This window comes from Camponotus floridanus, unplaced genomic scaffold (genome assembly GCF_003227725.1).
Source record: "Camponotus floridanus strain SB8 unplaced genomic scaffold, Cflo_v7.5 scaffold74, whole genome shotgun sequence".
NCBI classification, from domain to species: Eukaryota; Metazoa; Arthropoda; class Insecta; order Hymenoptera; family Formicidae; genus Camponotus; species Camponotus floridanus.
The window spans coordinates 178,958-194,137 of record NW_020229843.1 but is presented as its reverse complement, the minus strand read 5'-3'; the positions used below and the strand labels follow the sequence as shown (position 1 = coordinate 194,137).

At 28.0% G+C, this 15,180-nt stretch overlaps 1 protein-coding gene and 1 pseudogene across 2 annotated transcripts; both read right to left on the bottom strand.

The window, feature by feature from the left end:
- Positions 1–150: 150 nt before the first annotated feature.
- On the bottom strand, positions 151–5,976 carry LOC105250638 (carotenoid isomerooxygenase). 2 transcript variants are annotated; one of them, XM_025413976.1, is made up of 11 exons: positions 5,734–5,976; positions 3,670–3,797; positions 3,305–3,558; positions 3,077–3,223; positions 2,728–2,869; positions 2,274–2,424; positions 1,719–1,948; positions 1,456–1,638; positions 925–1,353; positions 706–804; positions 151–625 (listed from the first exon to the last, which is right to left on the bottom strand). In XM_025413976.1, exons 2-11 carry the CDS (start codon positions 3,781–3,783, stop codon positions 455–457), a joined length of 1,920 nt encoding a protein of 639 aa, XP_025269761.1. In that variant the 5' UTR covers positions 3,784–3,797; positions 5,734–5,976; the 3' UTR covers positions 151–454. The 2 variants fall into 2 exon arrangements, with proteins under 2 accessions (XP_025269761.1, XP_025269762.1); XM_025413977.1 differs by having other exon boundaries at positions 499–625; positions 753–804.
- A 4,694-nt stretch (positions 5,977–10,670) lies between these two features.
- Positions 10,671–14,045, bottom strand: LOC105253783 (annotated as a pseudogene).
- Between the last annotated feature and the right edge of the window lie 1,135 nt (positions 14,046–15,180).

The window sequence follows — 15,180 nt, the reverse complement described above, 5'->3', positions numbered from 1 at the left end:
ATTATATTGTTGAATATTGTTGAAATTTAAAATTATTAAATTTTTTTAAGAAGATTATAAATTGTTGTGTATATACAAAACAATGGATGCGTTGGTTTAAGTAGATAAGTTTTGATGTAACACTTATTTTTTTTCTATGTATCTGTGTGATTTTCGGTAAATGTACAATAATTATGTTAAGTAATAATTAGGATAAGATTTGACTATAAATTTGATGAGACTTAATTCGTTTTATTTTAATTTACGACGCAATAATTTTTTCATATACATATACATTATATTTGATATCCATTTTATCTTACTTTCGAAAAGATAATTACATTTACAACCACAAATAAAAACAATTTGTTGCAATTTCCACTACTTTAATAATGATAGAAGATTTGCTTATTTCCGAAGTCTTTTAATTAAACAAAATTTTATGTGTTTAATCGATAATTTTCTTTATATTCGATTACTTATCCAGACTGAACCAACCGTGCAAACATTTAGGCACTGGTCCAGGTGTATCGAAAGTAACTCTTGCGATTTCCGTAAATGTCACAGCATCCAAGATTAACAGACCGACGCGATTCTCCTGTTCCGTCCATATCATAGAGCTTACAACCACACCGTCATCCTCGTTCTAGATAGAGAAAGCAAGAGAGAATAAAATAATGGAATTATTTTTATTTTTTCCGTACAAAGAAAGCTCATAAATAATACCTTTCCGTTTGGATTAGGCACGAAAATTGGTTCGCTTGGATAAATACCTTTTTCTTGCCACATTTTCTTGGTCTTTTGGAAAGTATCGACCTTTATTAGCTACAAGTCAAATTAATTTTTATAGCAAATAAAAGTAGTTCGCACATCTCTCTCGTCGTGCTTTAATTATAAAAGGAAGTGAAACTTAGTATACTTTAGAAATTCGAGGAATATACTAACCGTTCCAGGATTGTCTATGTCCATGTCAGAGGAGATCGCGTAAAAGTACCGGTACTCTTTACCAAGATGAAAATCCGTATTAATTCGCGGAATTTCGCAACCTACGTCGCAAAGAAGTTCCGGCTTTACAAAGATCTTGCCATCGAGAAAGTGAGCGACTGATTTCTTTCGTAAAGCACTGCGTTCATCTCGCCAGTATCTGGATTTGTCACTATTCTCCATGTTGTCTGCATCGTCAATGATCTCGAGGTTTGTCTTATGATCGATACTGATTACATCCTGAAATAACTGTAAGCTCTGATGCACCGTTTTAATTGTAATGAGATTGCAGTCCGATGTTGTGTCAGGATGCACTTCTCTCATCGGAAGTACGAAACGCAACGGTCTGGCGCGAGTCAATCTGGCGAAATCGATGTCTCCGTGCATATTCTATGTATATCATAATTCGTTAGTAGAAGAGAGTGATTTAAAAATTAAAAATTTATTAGTGTTTCGTAAAAAATGTTTTTCTGGCAGAAATTATGCAAATACCTTCAACGCATCAATATACATATATTCCAATATCTTTGCATCCCGATAACAGCATATGTCAAGCACGACGTATTCTCCATCGCGGGTCTCGAACTGATTGATTATGTGAAAATAAAAAAATGTCTCCGCGACGAAAGTTCTTATTAGTTGACCCGTTTTTCTCGAGATAATATGAATAAGCGTCTAATAATCAAAGTTAAATATATTTAAATCTTTTTTTGTTAATAATATAATTAATTACATTTTTTTACCAATAAACATACGTTTTCATTCTCATGCCATTTGAAACAATTTATCATCGGTTCTCTTTTTAAGTGAGTGGTCATCATTCCGATGAAGGACATAGCCAGCGGTTGTTCCACAATGATGAAGTAATTGTCGGTGATGCCAAAAGTGTGCATGTATGATGGATTCAACAACCATCTGCTTGGTGCACTGGCAACGATTGTTGCTTGATCGAACATGGACAATTCTTTCTTTTCTCCGGAATCATCTACAGAATTGTTCAAATTATAGGATTTAAATATTTGGCTCAACAATAATATTTCTCTTTAGTCTGTCTCTTTTTCTAAGAATTTAAGAAAAGCAATTAAAATTTATAAAATTCTCTACCGAATAAAAAATTAATTTTTTGCGATTACTGATTTCGACTGCAGTGCATTCTACATATCTTTTTCGTCCAGAAATAGAGTGACCACCACTTATTTATACTATACTTATTTATTATATAAATATTATTATATAAAAAAATATTATTTATTATATAAATATTATTATATAAAAAAATTTACACTTATTTATATAAAAAAATATCTTACCAGTACTGACGCGATTAGGATAAAAGCATACGACATTGTATCGAGGTCCAAATGGCGTAACACTCAGTCCTACATTATAAACTCTACCATCGGCCATAATATGAGGATGTGCAGTATGATTTACAATATTAATATATTTCGATATGTTTACCTGTGAATGAAAAAAAATGGTAAATGTTTACTTTACGGAACGAAGAGAGAGCGCCACAAAATTTAAACGGTGTATTACTTAGGAATGTGTCCTCTACAACATATCTGAAAATAAAAATTTTTCGAGCTGTGTGACGTAAAAAAACATTTACCAAAAAAATATTTGTGAAAAAAAAATTTATTTTTTATTAAACTATAATTTATTTTATTTTATTTTATTAAGAAATAAATAATATTCTATTAATAATAATAAAATTAATATAAATTATATTTATGAAATTAATATAAATTTGAATGTTTTTACCTTGCCTGTTGTTTCTAAAGTCTTCGGATCAATTCTGTGCATCACTGGTGTTTCTGTGAACGTGTAATATTCATCACCGAAGGGATACACCGAGATCATAGAATTGTCCGACTTCTCATTTGATTTGAATACAGTGGCTATCCTGAAAAATCAGAGAAGAAAGAAGATACTTTAAAAGAAAAATTTTATAATAAGAGAAAAAAATACATAATTTATATAAAATTTATATAATTTATATAAAGCACTACGAGAAATCAAAAAATAATTTTGTACAGATTAATTGTCTGATATCTATGTGTTAATCAGAATTAATTTTACTTTTTTTCTTTTTTTTCTTTTTCTCTTTTACCTTTGAAAAATACTTTGACAAGGATCCGGAGTCGTGCAAGTACCGAACTCGGTAAAAACTATTCTCTGTGCGGCCATATTTCTTTTATATACTTCAGTTTGGATGAACCGTCGTTGATAGGTGACATTTCCGTTCGCGATATGAAATCTGTGAAATTTATTCGTGTATCAATTAATGTCGCCATCCATCCAAAGTCCTTACTATGTTATACTTTAAGATAAAGTGTACTTATGCAATAGGGCTGAACTGTCGAACAGATGCTGATAATGATATTCGCCCACTTTCAGATTACCCGGACCATTCCGCAACAGGGTGCCCGTCAACCACTCGGGGATACTGCCAGTGATTTCGCTCGATTGAAAGGGTTCGATCACCTCCTCTTGGCAGTTCCTCGTCCACAGCGAAGAGTTGCAATTGGCATAGTAATATGTGTCATGATTGCCTGTGTCATCAACCGGCACGTCATTTTTCTGTTCATTATGCTATGAAATGAAGTAATATTAACAGGCACAAATTAATTTTACATTATTGTTTTATAAGTTTACTTGTTTCTAATAATTTTGTTATATATCTAATAGTTTTCAAAGACTTACGTGAAATTTAGTTTGCAGTAATTTTCCACATTTTGTATGCTCAAAATTATCCATCACGTTTGATGTTCGAGATGATCCATTGAGTCGTGTTATAAGATTATTAACACACTCCATTTTCGAAATCTCTTCTTTCGTACAACAGATTAAATTTGTGTATTTAATAAAAGTTATTATCAAATTGTACTAATTAAAATTGTATTAATTATACAATTTTATATTTTCTATATCTTCTATTTAACTTAATATTTATTTCAATTCAACTTTTATTTTCAGAATTTTATATATTTAATTTTCATGTAATACACACACATAATTTCGTTCTGATAACAAATGACGCACGGATTTGACTTTGAAAACAATGCTATCGCTTTGACATTGCTTTAATCAGCAATTTAATTAGCAATATAGAATGATTGAAGCTACTAATTGGCTCGTTCAAGTGCGTTACTTGTTCGGATTGTATTCACGTAGAAAACTATGAACATGTGAATGCAGGTCAAATGCATGACGTAATTTTTCAACTGTATTAATATTAAAAGAAATTTTTCTTTTGTATTGATATTAAAAAAATATGTAAACTCGAAAGAAGAATATATATAATATAAATAAGAATATATATATATATATATATATATATATATGAAGAAAGAATATAAAAATTATGCAAAAATGATATAAAAATTATATTACGTAATAGTTATTTACACTCGGGATATTATTTTACGATAATATTAATTTCTCTTTTTTCAGAAAATCAGAAATCTTTTGTTAAAAAACAGAAATAATTATATATATTTTACATCAACAAAGAAAATACATTACGTTTTTTTTCAATATTTTAAATGACTCTAACAATATATTATAGCGTAAAATTTAATGCAAATTTGTTATATATAAATTTATTGCACTGATTATGCACTCAAAATTTCCTTGTTTTAAATTGTATCTATATTATATTCCACATTGTGTTTTATGTGTATAAATAAATAAATAAATAACTAAATAAATAAATATATATATGTGTGTGTGTGTGTGTGCGTGTGTGTATGTTTATGAAATGTGAAATATAAAAAAAATACTTGAATACCGAGTATAGTCGTTTCTTATATATTTTAAATAATTTTATCAAATTAAATTATAAATTCTTGACATATAAATTTATTGCATATATTATAATACTCATTAACTACTCATTGTTGCACACACACAATCTCTTCTCTTAACATTCATCCGCATATAAATATAATACAACATAACAAATACAATATAACATATATGTGGATACATAAACGTATACACATATGTATTTTGTCTCACACATTTTATATTTCATACATTTATATGCGGATGTATATTAAAAGAATGAGATTGTGTATATGTGTGTGTGTATAATATTGAGTGTAATAAATTTATATGTCAAGAATTTATAATTTAATTTTGATAAAATTATTTAAAATATATTAGAAACGAACATAATAATCTTCATTTATGTTTTTCTTATATTTGATTAGTTTAATTAAATATTTACTAAAAAAAGAGGAATGAAAAAATTAAATCATATTAATTTTTAAATTTTAAATGTTCATCAAGTTTTCAAATTTTAAAATTTCATCAAATTAGTTTTATAATTATTATCAGTTTATCCTCTCTAATTATGAAGACAATATAACAGAATCATAAATTCAATTAATGCTATACAAAATGCTTTATGTAGTATCATTGTTTTTAAAGTTATGAATTTTTTTAGTTATACGGAATAAGGTAACAAAGTTTGCTTAACGGCACATTACGGCACAAACTTATGTCAATTTGTTAAAAAAAATTGAACTCGATTGGGACAAAGTACGGGGCTAAAAATTTTATTTTTATTTTATTAAATATTTTAAATTTATTTTTATTAAATTTTATTTTTTTAATTTTCTCGAATATAGTTCAAATTATTGTGCTGCGATTTGCGGCACAAATTATCACAATTAGCACAAACGTAGCACACAGTGCAGCACAATTTATGAAAACACGAAATTCAAAAAGTACGGGGCTAATTTTGTACAGGTACATACATACTTTATGTTTTTTCTCTTTTATTTTTGCTCTGCAACGGAGAAGAGATTAGCTTGCAACGTGTTCTCCGAGGTTTTTTTCAACAGATTGAGTTTATCTCGTTCTACATAAATATAAAATAACGTTTCACGAACTACAACAGTGATAGTGTCACGCCCGTTATTATTTTCAGATAAAAAAATGATCGACAATTTGTCGGTCGAACCGATTCTCATCGATACTCGAGACAGATTGCCCGCATTCCATTAGTCATGAATGTCGAAACATTTAAAGAAAAATATGTAATGACCTTAATGACGAAGCGCTTCTCTCTTGTGATAACTTAATAGATTATTTCTCAATTATCATCACTTCGAGCTAAGAAATGTTTATTTCTTTTAAAAAATTTAAGTTAAAAAACTTAGCGCTGCTACGCTGAACAATGTGCTAATGAAAGTAGCAGCGCTAAGTTTTTTAACTAAAATTTTTTTATATGTATTAATTTTTAATTTTTATATAAATTTTTATTTTTTTATTAATTTCTAATTTTTAATTTTTTTTATTAATTTTTAATTTTGTATTTTGTATTATCATTTTCTTTTTTTTTTTTAATTAAACTTTTCAGGATATATGCATATGATTATTGCAATGTATATGATTGTTCATATTTTCAACGATTTTTTATAATAGATATATTACAATTCATTTAATATCATTTTTCTTTTAATATTGAAAATAAAAAAGAAATATGTATATTTTATAATGAAAATTTTTATTCAGTTGGCGCAACTTTTTAATATTATTTGTAGGAAATTAAAATAATTATTTTGTACAATTTTTCTTAGTTAAAATATTTTAAGTTTTTATTTTCAATTAGCGTAATTTTTGGATATCATTATTTTTCTAGGATATAATGTAGAAAATTAAAACAACTATTTTGTATAACTTTTTTTGGTTAAAGTATTTTTATAAGTTTTTATTTTCACTTAGCGCAATTTTTTTAATATCATTATTTTTGTAGGATATACAATACAGTAGTTTTTTACAGTTAATAATACATTATTTTGCAAATACATATATTGTTTTTTACGCGGACTTAGCACCTTTTTTACCTTTTTTTTAAAAGAGTAATTTCTTTAGGGATTAATATTACATTACAGGATAAAACAACCGGTCAATAATTGTATTACTTTCTACATAAATAAGCAATTTGTATATCTAATTTCTTTCTCGATTAATTCTTTCAAAATTATTTTGTTCTTTGAAGCAAGTTTTTCTAATTTTATTCGACCATAATAACGAAAAACAGATTAAAGAAGTCATTACATTTTGGCGAATACCGTAGTCGTTGGGAAGACCAGAAATTGAAAGCAACGTAGACACCGAATGTCGAAATTAGCATGAGCGACCAAATGTGCAGACAAGTCGGTAATTTCGCGAAACCATTACGTATCGTGACGGTTCCGAGGACCAACATAATTAAATAAATATAAATTAGTAATAAAATAAATATAAATAAGAAATTTTATGCAATTTTGTAATAAACTAGAAATATCTTAATTATCGTCTTAACACGTACGCGAATAGTCTTTTAGATGATGATAATGGTTTTGTTTTAGTGTTGTTTATTTAAAGCGATAACTTTGTTTTTCAGATAAGCCATAATCTCTTTGTTAAAAATGTATAAAATTATATATTAACGTAATCATATATTTATAAAACTTATCGCGAGTCAAATATTTACATTTTTTTAGATAAACTTAGAATGAATATCTCGTCTTAATTAAATTGCAAGCAATTAAAAAGAAAATTAAATTTTATAGTGGAAAATAAAAAATAAAATTCTTTTTATTAAATTTAATTTTTTATAGATATTTTAATCATAATTAAATTCAATATTATTTCTTTATTTTCTCTTTCTTTCTCAAAAATTAAATTTAAAAAATGTTTTAAAATTTGATAAGATTTTATTTGTCAATTTAGTTAAATAATATGTATACTGTGTGTGTTGAAAATTTTTGATAAACAATAATTCCTTTCTTTAATTTTTTAAATTTTCGTTAAAAGTAAACGAACCGATTCTGAATTTATCCGACCATTAAGTTAAATTCACACCAAGTTTTTAAACAGCATCATAATACACATATAAAAAGTTTAATATTGTTAATATTAGAAAATGCAAAATATAAGGCATAAATTTATTATTTTAAATATAGATTTTACGAAACATTTATTTTTTCGTCCTAGACATCGAAATTAATAATTTTGCTTCGTTCCAGACTCTTTGATGTCATGCACAGCGGTGTCGAGAAGAAGCAGTATAAAAGTCACCATAAATATATTGTAAATCGAAATTTGTAATGCGAATGTGCGTGATCTTGTAGAGATCAGTTAGCAGCGAATTTCTCTCTAAACATTTCTTCTCCGGTAACCTTCCATGTTGACTTGTTGTCTGACAATGAGACAAAGATGAGACAAATAATTAATGTGTTTGGAAATTTTATGCTTTTTTTGTTGTGTTTTTATCACAATATGCGCTTAATGTTACATAATATTAGATTGCACAATGCAATCTGTTTAAAAAACATTTACATGACATTCTAAAAATATTCAATTGTGCAACGATGTCTGGGATATCTTCCGGATATCTTTTGGATATGCATGTTATGAGCGAAAAGCAATGCTAATATTTTTTATTTATAATTTCGGATATTAATAGATACTAGTTGAATTAAATTTAACGAATAAATCAATTTCTCATCGTTTATGGCGATATTTATCTAAATTATATGAGAAGTTTCTTTGTTTTGACAAAGACATTTTTTTTTTGTCGTCTGTGATATTGAATATAATACCAGACATGATGCGATCGCTAACGCAATCATAAACATCTATTTTTAACTTTTGAAAAATTCGGATAGACAATTTTTAGAAAAATAATTGACCGGAAAAGCGCGCTTATCATACACGAGCGAATATATCGTATATTATGAGGATCAAATTTTTCTATAAACGCATTGATTCAAGATTATTACTTTTAACAAAGACAATTTTGCGATTCAAATTTAACTTTGTCACTTTTATTCGCATTCAATCAAGTGTAATAGAACCAATTTGCATTAAGATATATCTTAAGATGCAAATTTTTTGCGACTCACTCGACTCACAAGACTGATGTTTATTTCATCGAATAATCTACTTGAAAAAATTGTTTTCAATTTTTACGTAATACTATAATTGAACAAAATACTTATAAGAATTGCGCTTCTTCTGTTCACTGCTGTTTTGTGCCAAATCATCAATGTAAATTTACAGTAACTGTGCACGCTCGGTTTTTGTCAATGCGTATCTTTGCCGTTTGATCGTAAACAAATTAAGAGGAAATTGAAGTAATGTAACACTCTGCAGGTGTATATCTTTTTAATATTATAAGCAAGTATTGCTATAACAAAATAATAAACTAAATAATGTACAATAGACCATGTATTATCAATAAAAATGCAGATATTAATTTATATTAGCAAGTGGCAAGAACAGGCAGGTGGCAAGAAAAACCCGAATTTTAATTTTAACTTAACACTTAGGTGTAAAATATTAATTGAACTAATTACTGCTTATGAGTAACAAACAGCTCTATCCGTTGAATCATCTGAATAAATGGATGGAGTATTAGCTATCGTTTAAGACGAGGGAGGCTTTGATATTCGTGATAAGAGAGAACTCTGGAGATGAATTTATATAGCTTAAGGGAGTCACCTTGGATAATCTTAATCATGATATATATTATCAAGGTGATGTCTAACAAATAATATTCAAAAGGTTCGTCGGCGATCGTTGTTTATTTAAAAGTTATGAATAAAAGAAGTTTCATAAGTTAATGAACTTAATGAATTGATGAATACATATATTAATGAATACATTTATCGAGAGAAGAGCAAAATTCACTCTTAACTAGGGATATTAATATAAGTTAAGGTTAAATATAAATATAAGTGAACTTCGCTTCATCTTGAAAAAGAAAAAATATATAATCCTAATACTAGAATTATATAACATTTTGTATATAATATATGGGTAAACCTTCGGAAAACTCACCTTTATATGAAATAATGGGTAAGAATATCCAATTCCTATGTATTTTTACCTCCTGAATACGAATATGAAACTTAAAAATGGCAGTCGGACTCGCAAATTGAAAAAAGAAAAATCAATAAACCTTTGAAAACGTACCTATATAAAATAATGGGTAAGAATATCCAATTCTCACGTATTTTTACTATCTAAACACAAATTTGAAATTAAAAATGGCTCTCGAAACAAGAAACATAGAAAATAGCAGCAAAGAACACAGAAAAACATACAATTTAATACAATAAAAAAATATCACAAATGTATATGTACAAACACACACACGCGGTGATTGCAAGGAGGGCTTTCGGCCTCTTTAATCGCAATCATCCCGCCGCACCAGGACATCCAAATTCTTTGCCAAAAACCAAGTATGGAATTTAAGTAACAGAAATTATTCACATTTTTGTAGGTACTATAAAGTACTTGCAAATCGACTCTATATATAACGTACATATTCATCGATTAATATCATTGGGAGGCACTTTGAACTTAGAAAACCACATAAAATCAGTAATAGGAAGCATAGTGCATTAACTAAAATATATTTTCGAAAAATGTTGTCATATACAGTTTTTTTGTATTTTTGCATTTATAAATATTGAAAAAGAATAAAATAAGTAAAATAGCTATAGAGAAATATGCGACTTTAATGTGTCTGGTAAAATTTCTTTAATTGAGATTTTCCATGTTTGCGTATTATCGATTATCGCCACACTTGAACTTCTCACTCAAATGAGAAAAATGAAGTATCATTTTATTCGATGAAATGTGTGCATTATTATTGACTTTCTCAATTTTGTTCGTTTTCATTTCTTTATTTTTTTTTTAATCTCATTCACGCTGACAGTTCCAACTTTGCGGTAGAAGCAAGTCGGTATAATAGTTGGAATAGGACAAACAGTTATAATTGGTATAATATACCGCGTAAGTGCTCGTTATGATGCCATTGCTGAGGCAGCAGATCATGAACATGGTAATGTTGTTGAAGCTTATGTTGCTAAGCACCAGAACAAAGTTGAGGCCGCTGAATAGGATCAACATCACCGGATAAAAGAAACGTAAAGCAAACATGGCTATATATTCGTGACAAACTGCAGATACGAGAAACACAGTGAAGATTGCCAACGGCTTGTTGCGTGGTACCACGATCTCATACATGTCCTTGTAGAGATACGTGTAGAGCCAGTCGTGTACTACCACGTTCCACGTACGATTCCACATAGGAAAGGATGTGGAATTCCACCAATCCTGCAACCGATGAATAGTTTATACAATTTTTCTACCTCGCAAGACATTTTCATTAGAGATAATTTGACGATCGTATGATTGAGATTTGCCTTATAAAACAATCGGTCGGCGAATCGCAGCATCTCGGCCCAGGCGTTCATCCACGCATGCAGCAGAAGATAGTTTGAGCTGAAGGAAAGGAACCCGGGAAAACTCGCTTCGATAATAATCTTGATGAACCACGTCGATTCCAGAGGCCATGTGTCGAAGGTTCGAAAGACAGGCGCCACTAAGCGCTCCAGAATGAAGGTGTAATAAAATATCACTAGAACGACCTCGGCGAAATGTTGACACACAAACATCCATCTGATTTTTTTCGTCCTGATAAATAAAACGTGCATTCTTGAATTTTTCAATTAATATTGCCGAAATAGTAATATATTATCGAGATACCGTTTATTGTAATTGATCTAAAAGTTCAAAAATTATTGGAAAAGATTAAGAATTTTTTTCTAAATACTTTTTTAAATATATTTTAAAATGCTTCGAAAGTTTTTTATTTTATATTAATATACAACTCTATCAAAAGCAATATTATTAAGTGTACACGAAAAATTTAGTTTCAGAATTAATAATTTAGATTATTAAAAGGATTTCTTAAAGAAATCTCCAATACATTTCGTTTTTTTTTCGAAAATGCTAACAGATTCCTTACCTCGGATATTCATCGCGGTATATAAGAGTCGGCGCGAACAGGAAATACAAATAATGGGAAAATCGGGGTACGTTCGGTGGTAAAACATCATTATGGGGTTTATATGAGTGAAATCTAGGTGTCACACTTCTAACGAAAGCGTGATTCTTCATTATCATACGTAACTGAAAAAAGAAATATCCGTTTTTATGTGAAAAAAATCATTGTTACATTTATTTACATATTTTAATTTTTAATATTATGCATAAGAAATTCAATTTTTATAATATTATTATATATTAGTATTATTTCTCTAATATTATTATAGAGTCTTTTTAGTGTCAAAAATATGTTATATCGAAAAAACTTTGAATAGAATTAAAATTTTATATACTTGTTCCATAATTATGATGATATTGCAAGCTATAGCAGCCTAAATTCTCTCTAATCATCGCTCTGTTTGGAATAATTATAAGAAGAACTTGATAAATTATGAAGATTGTCAGCCAACTGTAATCCCATAGTTTCCGGGCCAGAGCTGTAAGAATGGAATTATAAATATTATTTTAATCGAAATGATTTGATAATTTTTATGGTTATATTGGATTGTATTAATTATATTACACTTTTATGCTATACTGTTATTAATATTACGTTACAGAGTAAAACAACCGTTCAATAATTTTATTACTTTCTACAGAAATAAGCAATTTGTATATCTAATTTTTATATCGATTAATTCTTTCTAAATTATTTTGTTCTTGAAAGTTTTTCTAATTTTATTCGAACATAACAACAGAAAGCAAATTAAAGAAATCATTACATTTTGACGAATACCGTAATCGTTGAGAAGACTAGAAATTGAATGCAACGTAAACACCGAATGTCGAGATTAGCATGAGCGACCAAATGTACAAACAAGTCGGTAATTTCGCGAAACCATTACGTATCGTGACGGTTCCGAGGACCAACCTAAATAAATATAAATTAGTAATAAAATAAATATAAATAAGAAATTTTATGCAATTTTGTAATAAACTTTAAATATCTTAATTAATATGCCAATAGTCTTTTAGATGATAGTAATGATTTTGCCTTTGTTGTGTCATTTATTTAAAGTGATAACTTTGTTTTTCAGATTAACCGTAATTCTTTGTCAAAAATGTATAAAGTTATATATTTAACGTAATCATATATTTATAGAACTTATCGCAAGACAAATTTTTATATTTTTTAGATAAAATTTAGAATTAATATCTCGGTCTTAATTAAATTGCAAACAATTAACAAGTAAATTTTTTATAATGGAAAATAAAGAATAAAATTCTTTTCAATCAATTTTAATGTTCTATAGGTATTTTAATCATAATTAAATACACTTCTATTTTTTCATTTTTTCTTTTATTCTAGAAAATTAAATAAAAAAAAATATTTTAAAATTTGATAAAATTTTATTTATTAATTTAATTAAATGATATGTACTGTGTGTTGAAAATTTTTGATAAACAATAATTCCTTTCTTTAATTTTTTAAATTTTTGTTAAAAGTAAACGAACCGATTTTGAATTTATCCGATCATTAAGTTAAATTCACACCAAGTTTTTAAACAGCATCATAATACACATATAAAAAGTTTAATATTGTTAGAAAATGCAAAATATATAAGGCAAAAATTTATTATTTTAAATACGGATTTTATGGATCATTAATTTTACATACTACTAGACATCGAAATTAATAATTTTGCTTACGTTCCAGATTCTATGATATCATGTACAGCGGTGTCGAGAAAAAGTAGTATAAAAGTCATCATAAATATATTGTAAACCGTGCGAATGTGCGTGATCTCGTAGAGATCAGTTAGGAGCGAATTTCTTTCTAAAAATTTCTTCTCCGGTAAGAGACACGTTCCATGTCGATTTGTTGTCTGAGACAAAGATGCGAATAATTAATATGTTTGTAAATTTTGTTATGCTTTTTATGCTTCACAATATATGCTTAATATTACATAATATTAGATTGTACAACGTAATCTGTTTTAACAACATCTAGAGGACATTCTAAAAATGTCCAATCGCCCAACGATGTCTTCGGGATATCTTCTGGACGTCTTTTGGATATGTATGCTATGTGAAGGAGATAATGCTAATATTTTTTATTTATAATTTTGAATATTAATAGATACTAGTTGAATTAAAATTGACGAATATATCAAACTCTCTCATTGTTTATCGCGATATTTATCTGGGTTATATAAAAAGTTTCTCTGTTTTGACAAAAACATATTTGTCGTCTGTGATATTTAATGTAACATCAGACATAATGCGATCGCTAACGCATTCATTAACATCTTTCATTAATTTTTGAAAAATTCGGATAGACAGTTTTTAAAAATAATTAACTGAAAAATCGCGTTTATCATCACGAGCGAATATATCGTATGTTATGGGGATGAAATTTTCTACAAACGCGCTGATTCAAGATTACTGCTTTTAACAAAAACAATTTTGTGATCCGAATTTAACTTTGTCTTTTACATTCGCATTCGATCAAGTGCAATAAATCCCATTTGCATTAAGATATATCTTAAGGTATGAATTTTTCACGATACTCACAAAACTGATGTTAATTTCCTCGAAGAATCTACCTGAGAAAATCGTTTTCAATTTTTACGTGGAACATTATAATCGAATAAAAGATTTATAAGAATACTAACTAAAATTAAATTGGGATTTTCAGATCAATTTTCAGATTGTTATTGTATTCGAATTCCGAATTGCTTTGAGTTTGAGACTCAAGCTTTGAATGCTAAGCGACGCGATCGCGCTTCTTCTGTCCAGTGCTTAAAAATGCCAGTGCATCAATCTGCAAATTCACAGTAACTGCATGCTCAGTTTTTGTCGATGAGTGTCTTTATCGTTTGATCGTAGGCAAATTAAGACGAAATTGAAGTAATATAACACTTTTCAGATGTACATTTTTTAAAAACAATTATAAACCAGCATTTATTATAAACAAGCATTATTATAACGATATAATAAACTAAATAATGTACTTATCGCTTGGCATTTTTTGATCGAGTTTCTACAAAAATCCGTAGCACTCAAACGGTTAGTTTTCATAATTTCCAGATTAATCGCAACGCAAAATAATTTGCATTGTGATTAATCTGGAAATTATGAAAACACGAATAATCCGAACAATTTGCAATAAAATACAAACTGTTATATTTTTAAATTACTTCACTTTTGATCTGGACTGGATACCTATTTTATAAGAGTAGCTATGCAACTATACGCATCTTTCACGCTTGAATGGCTTTATATTGTCGGTCACCCCACCAGCATGTCAAAATTAAATTCATGAAGTGATTCTTGAACAGAAATCAATATTTGTTTTTCATCGAGACGATTACTTTT

What these genes read in the sequence shown, in the direction of transcription:
- LOC105250638 (XM_025413976.1), bottom strand. Translation starts at nt 3,783, where the DNA reads ATGGAGTGTGTTAATAATCTTATAACACGACTCAATGGATCATCTCGA. An exon ending in TACTGCAAACTAAATTTCAC is followed by an intron (nt 3,559 to 3,669) that starts GTAAGTCTTTGA and finishes TTCATTTCATAG; the next exon opens with CATAATGAACAGAAAAATGA. An exon ending in TGTATATTGATGCGTTGAAG is followed by an intron (nt 1,354 to 1,455) that starts GTATTTGCATAA and finishes TGATATACATAG; the next exon opens with AATATGCACGGAGACATCGA.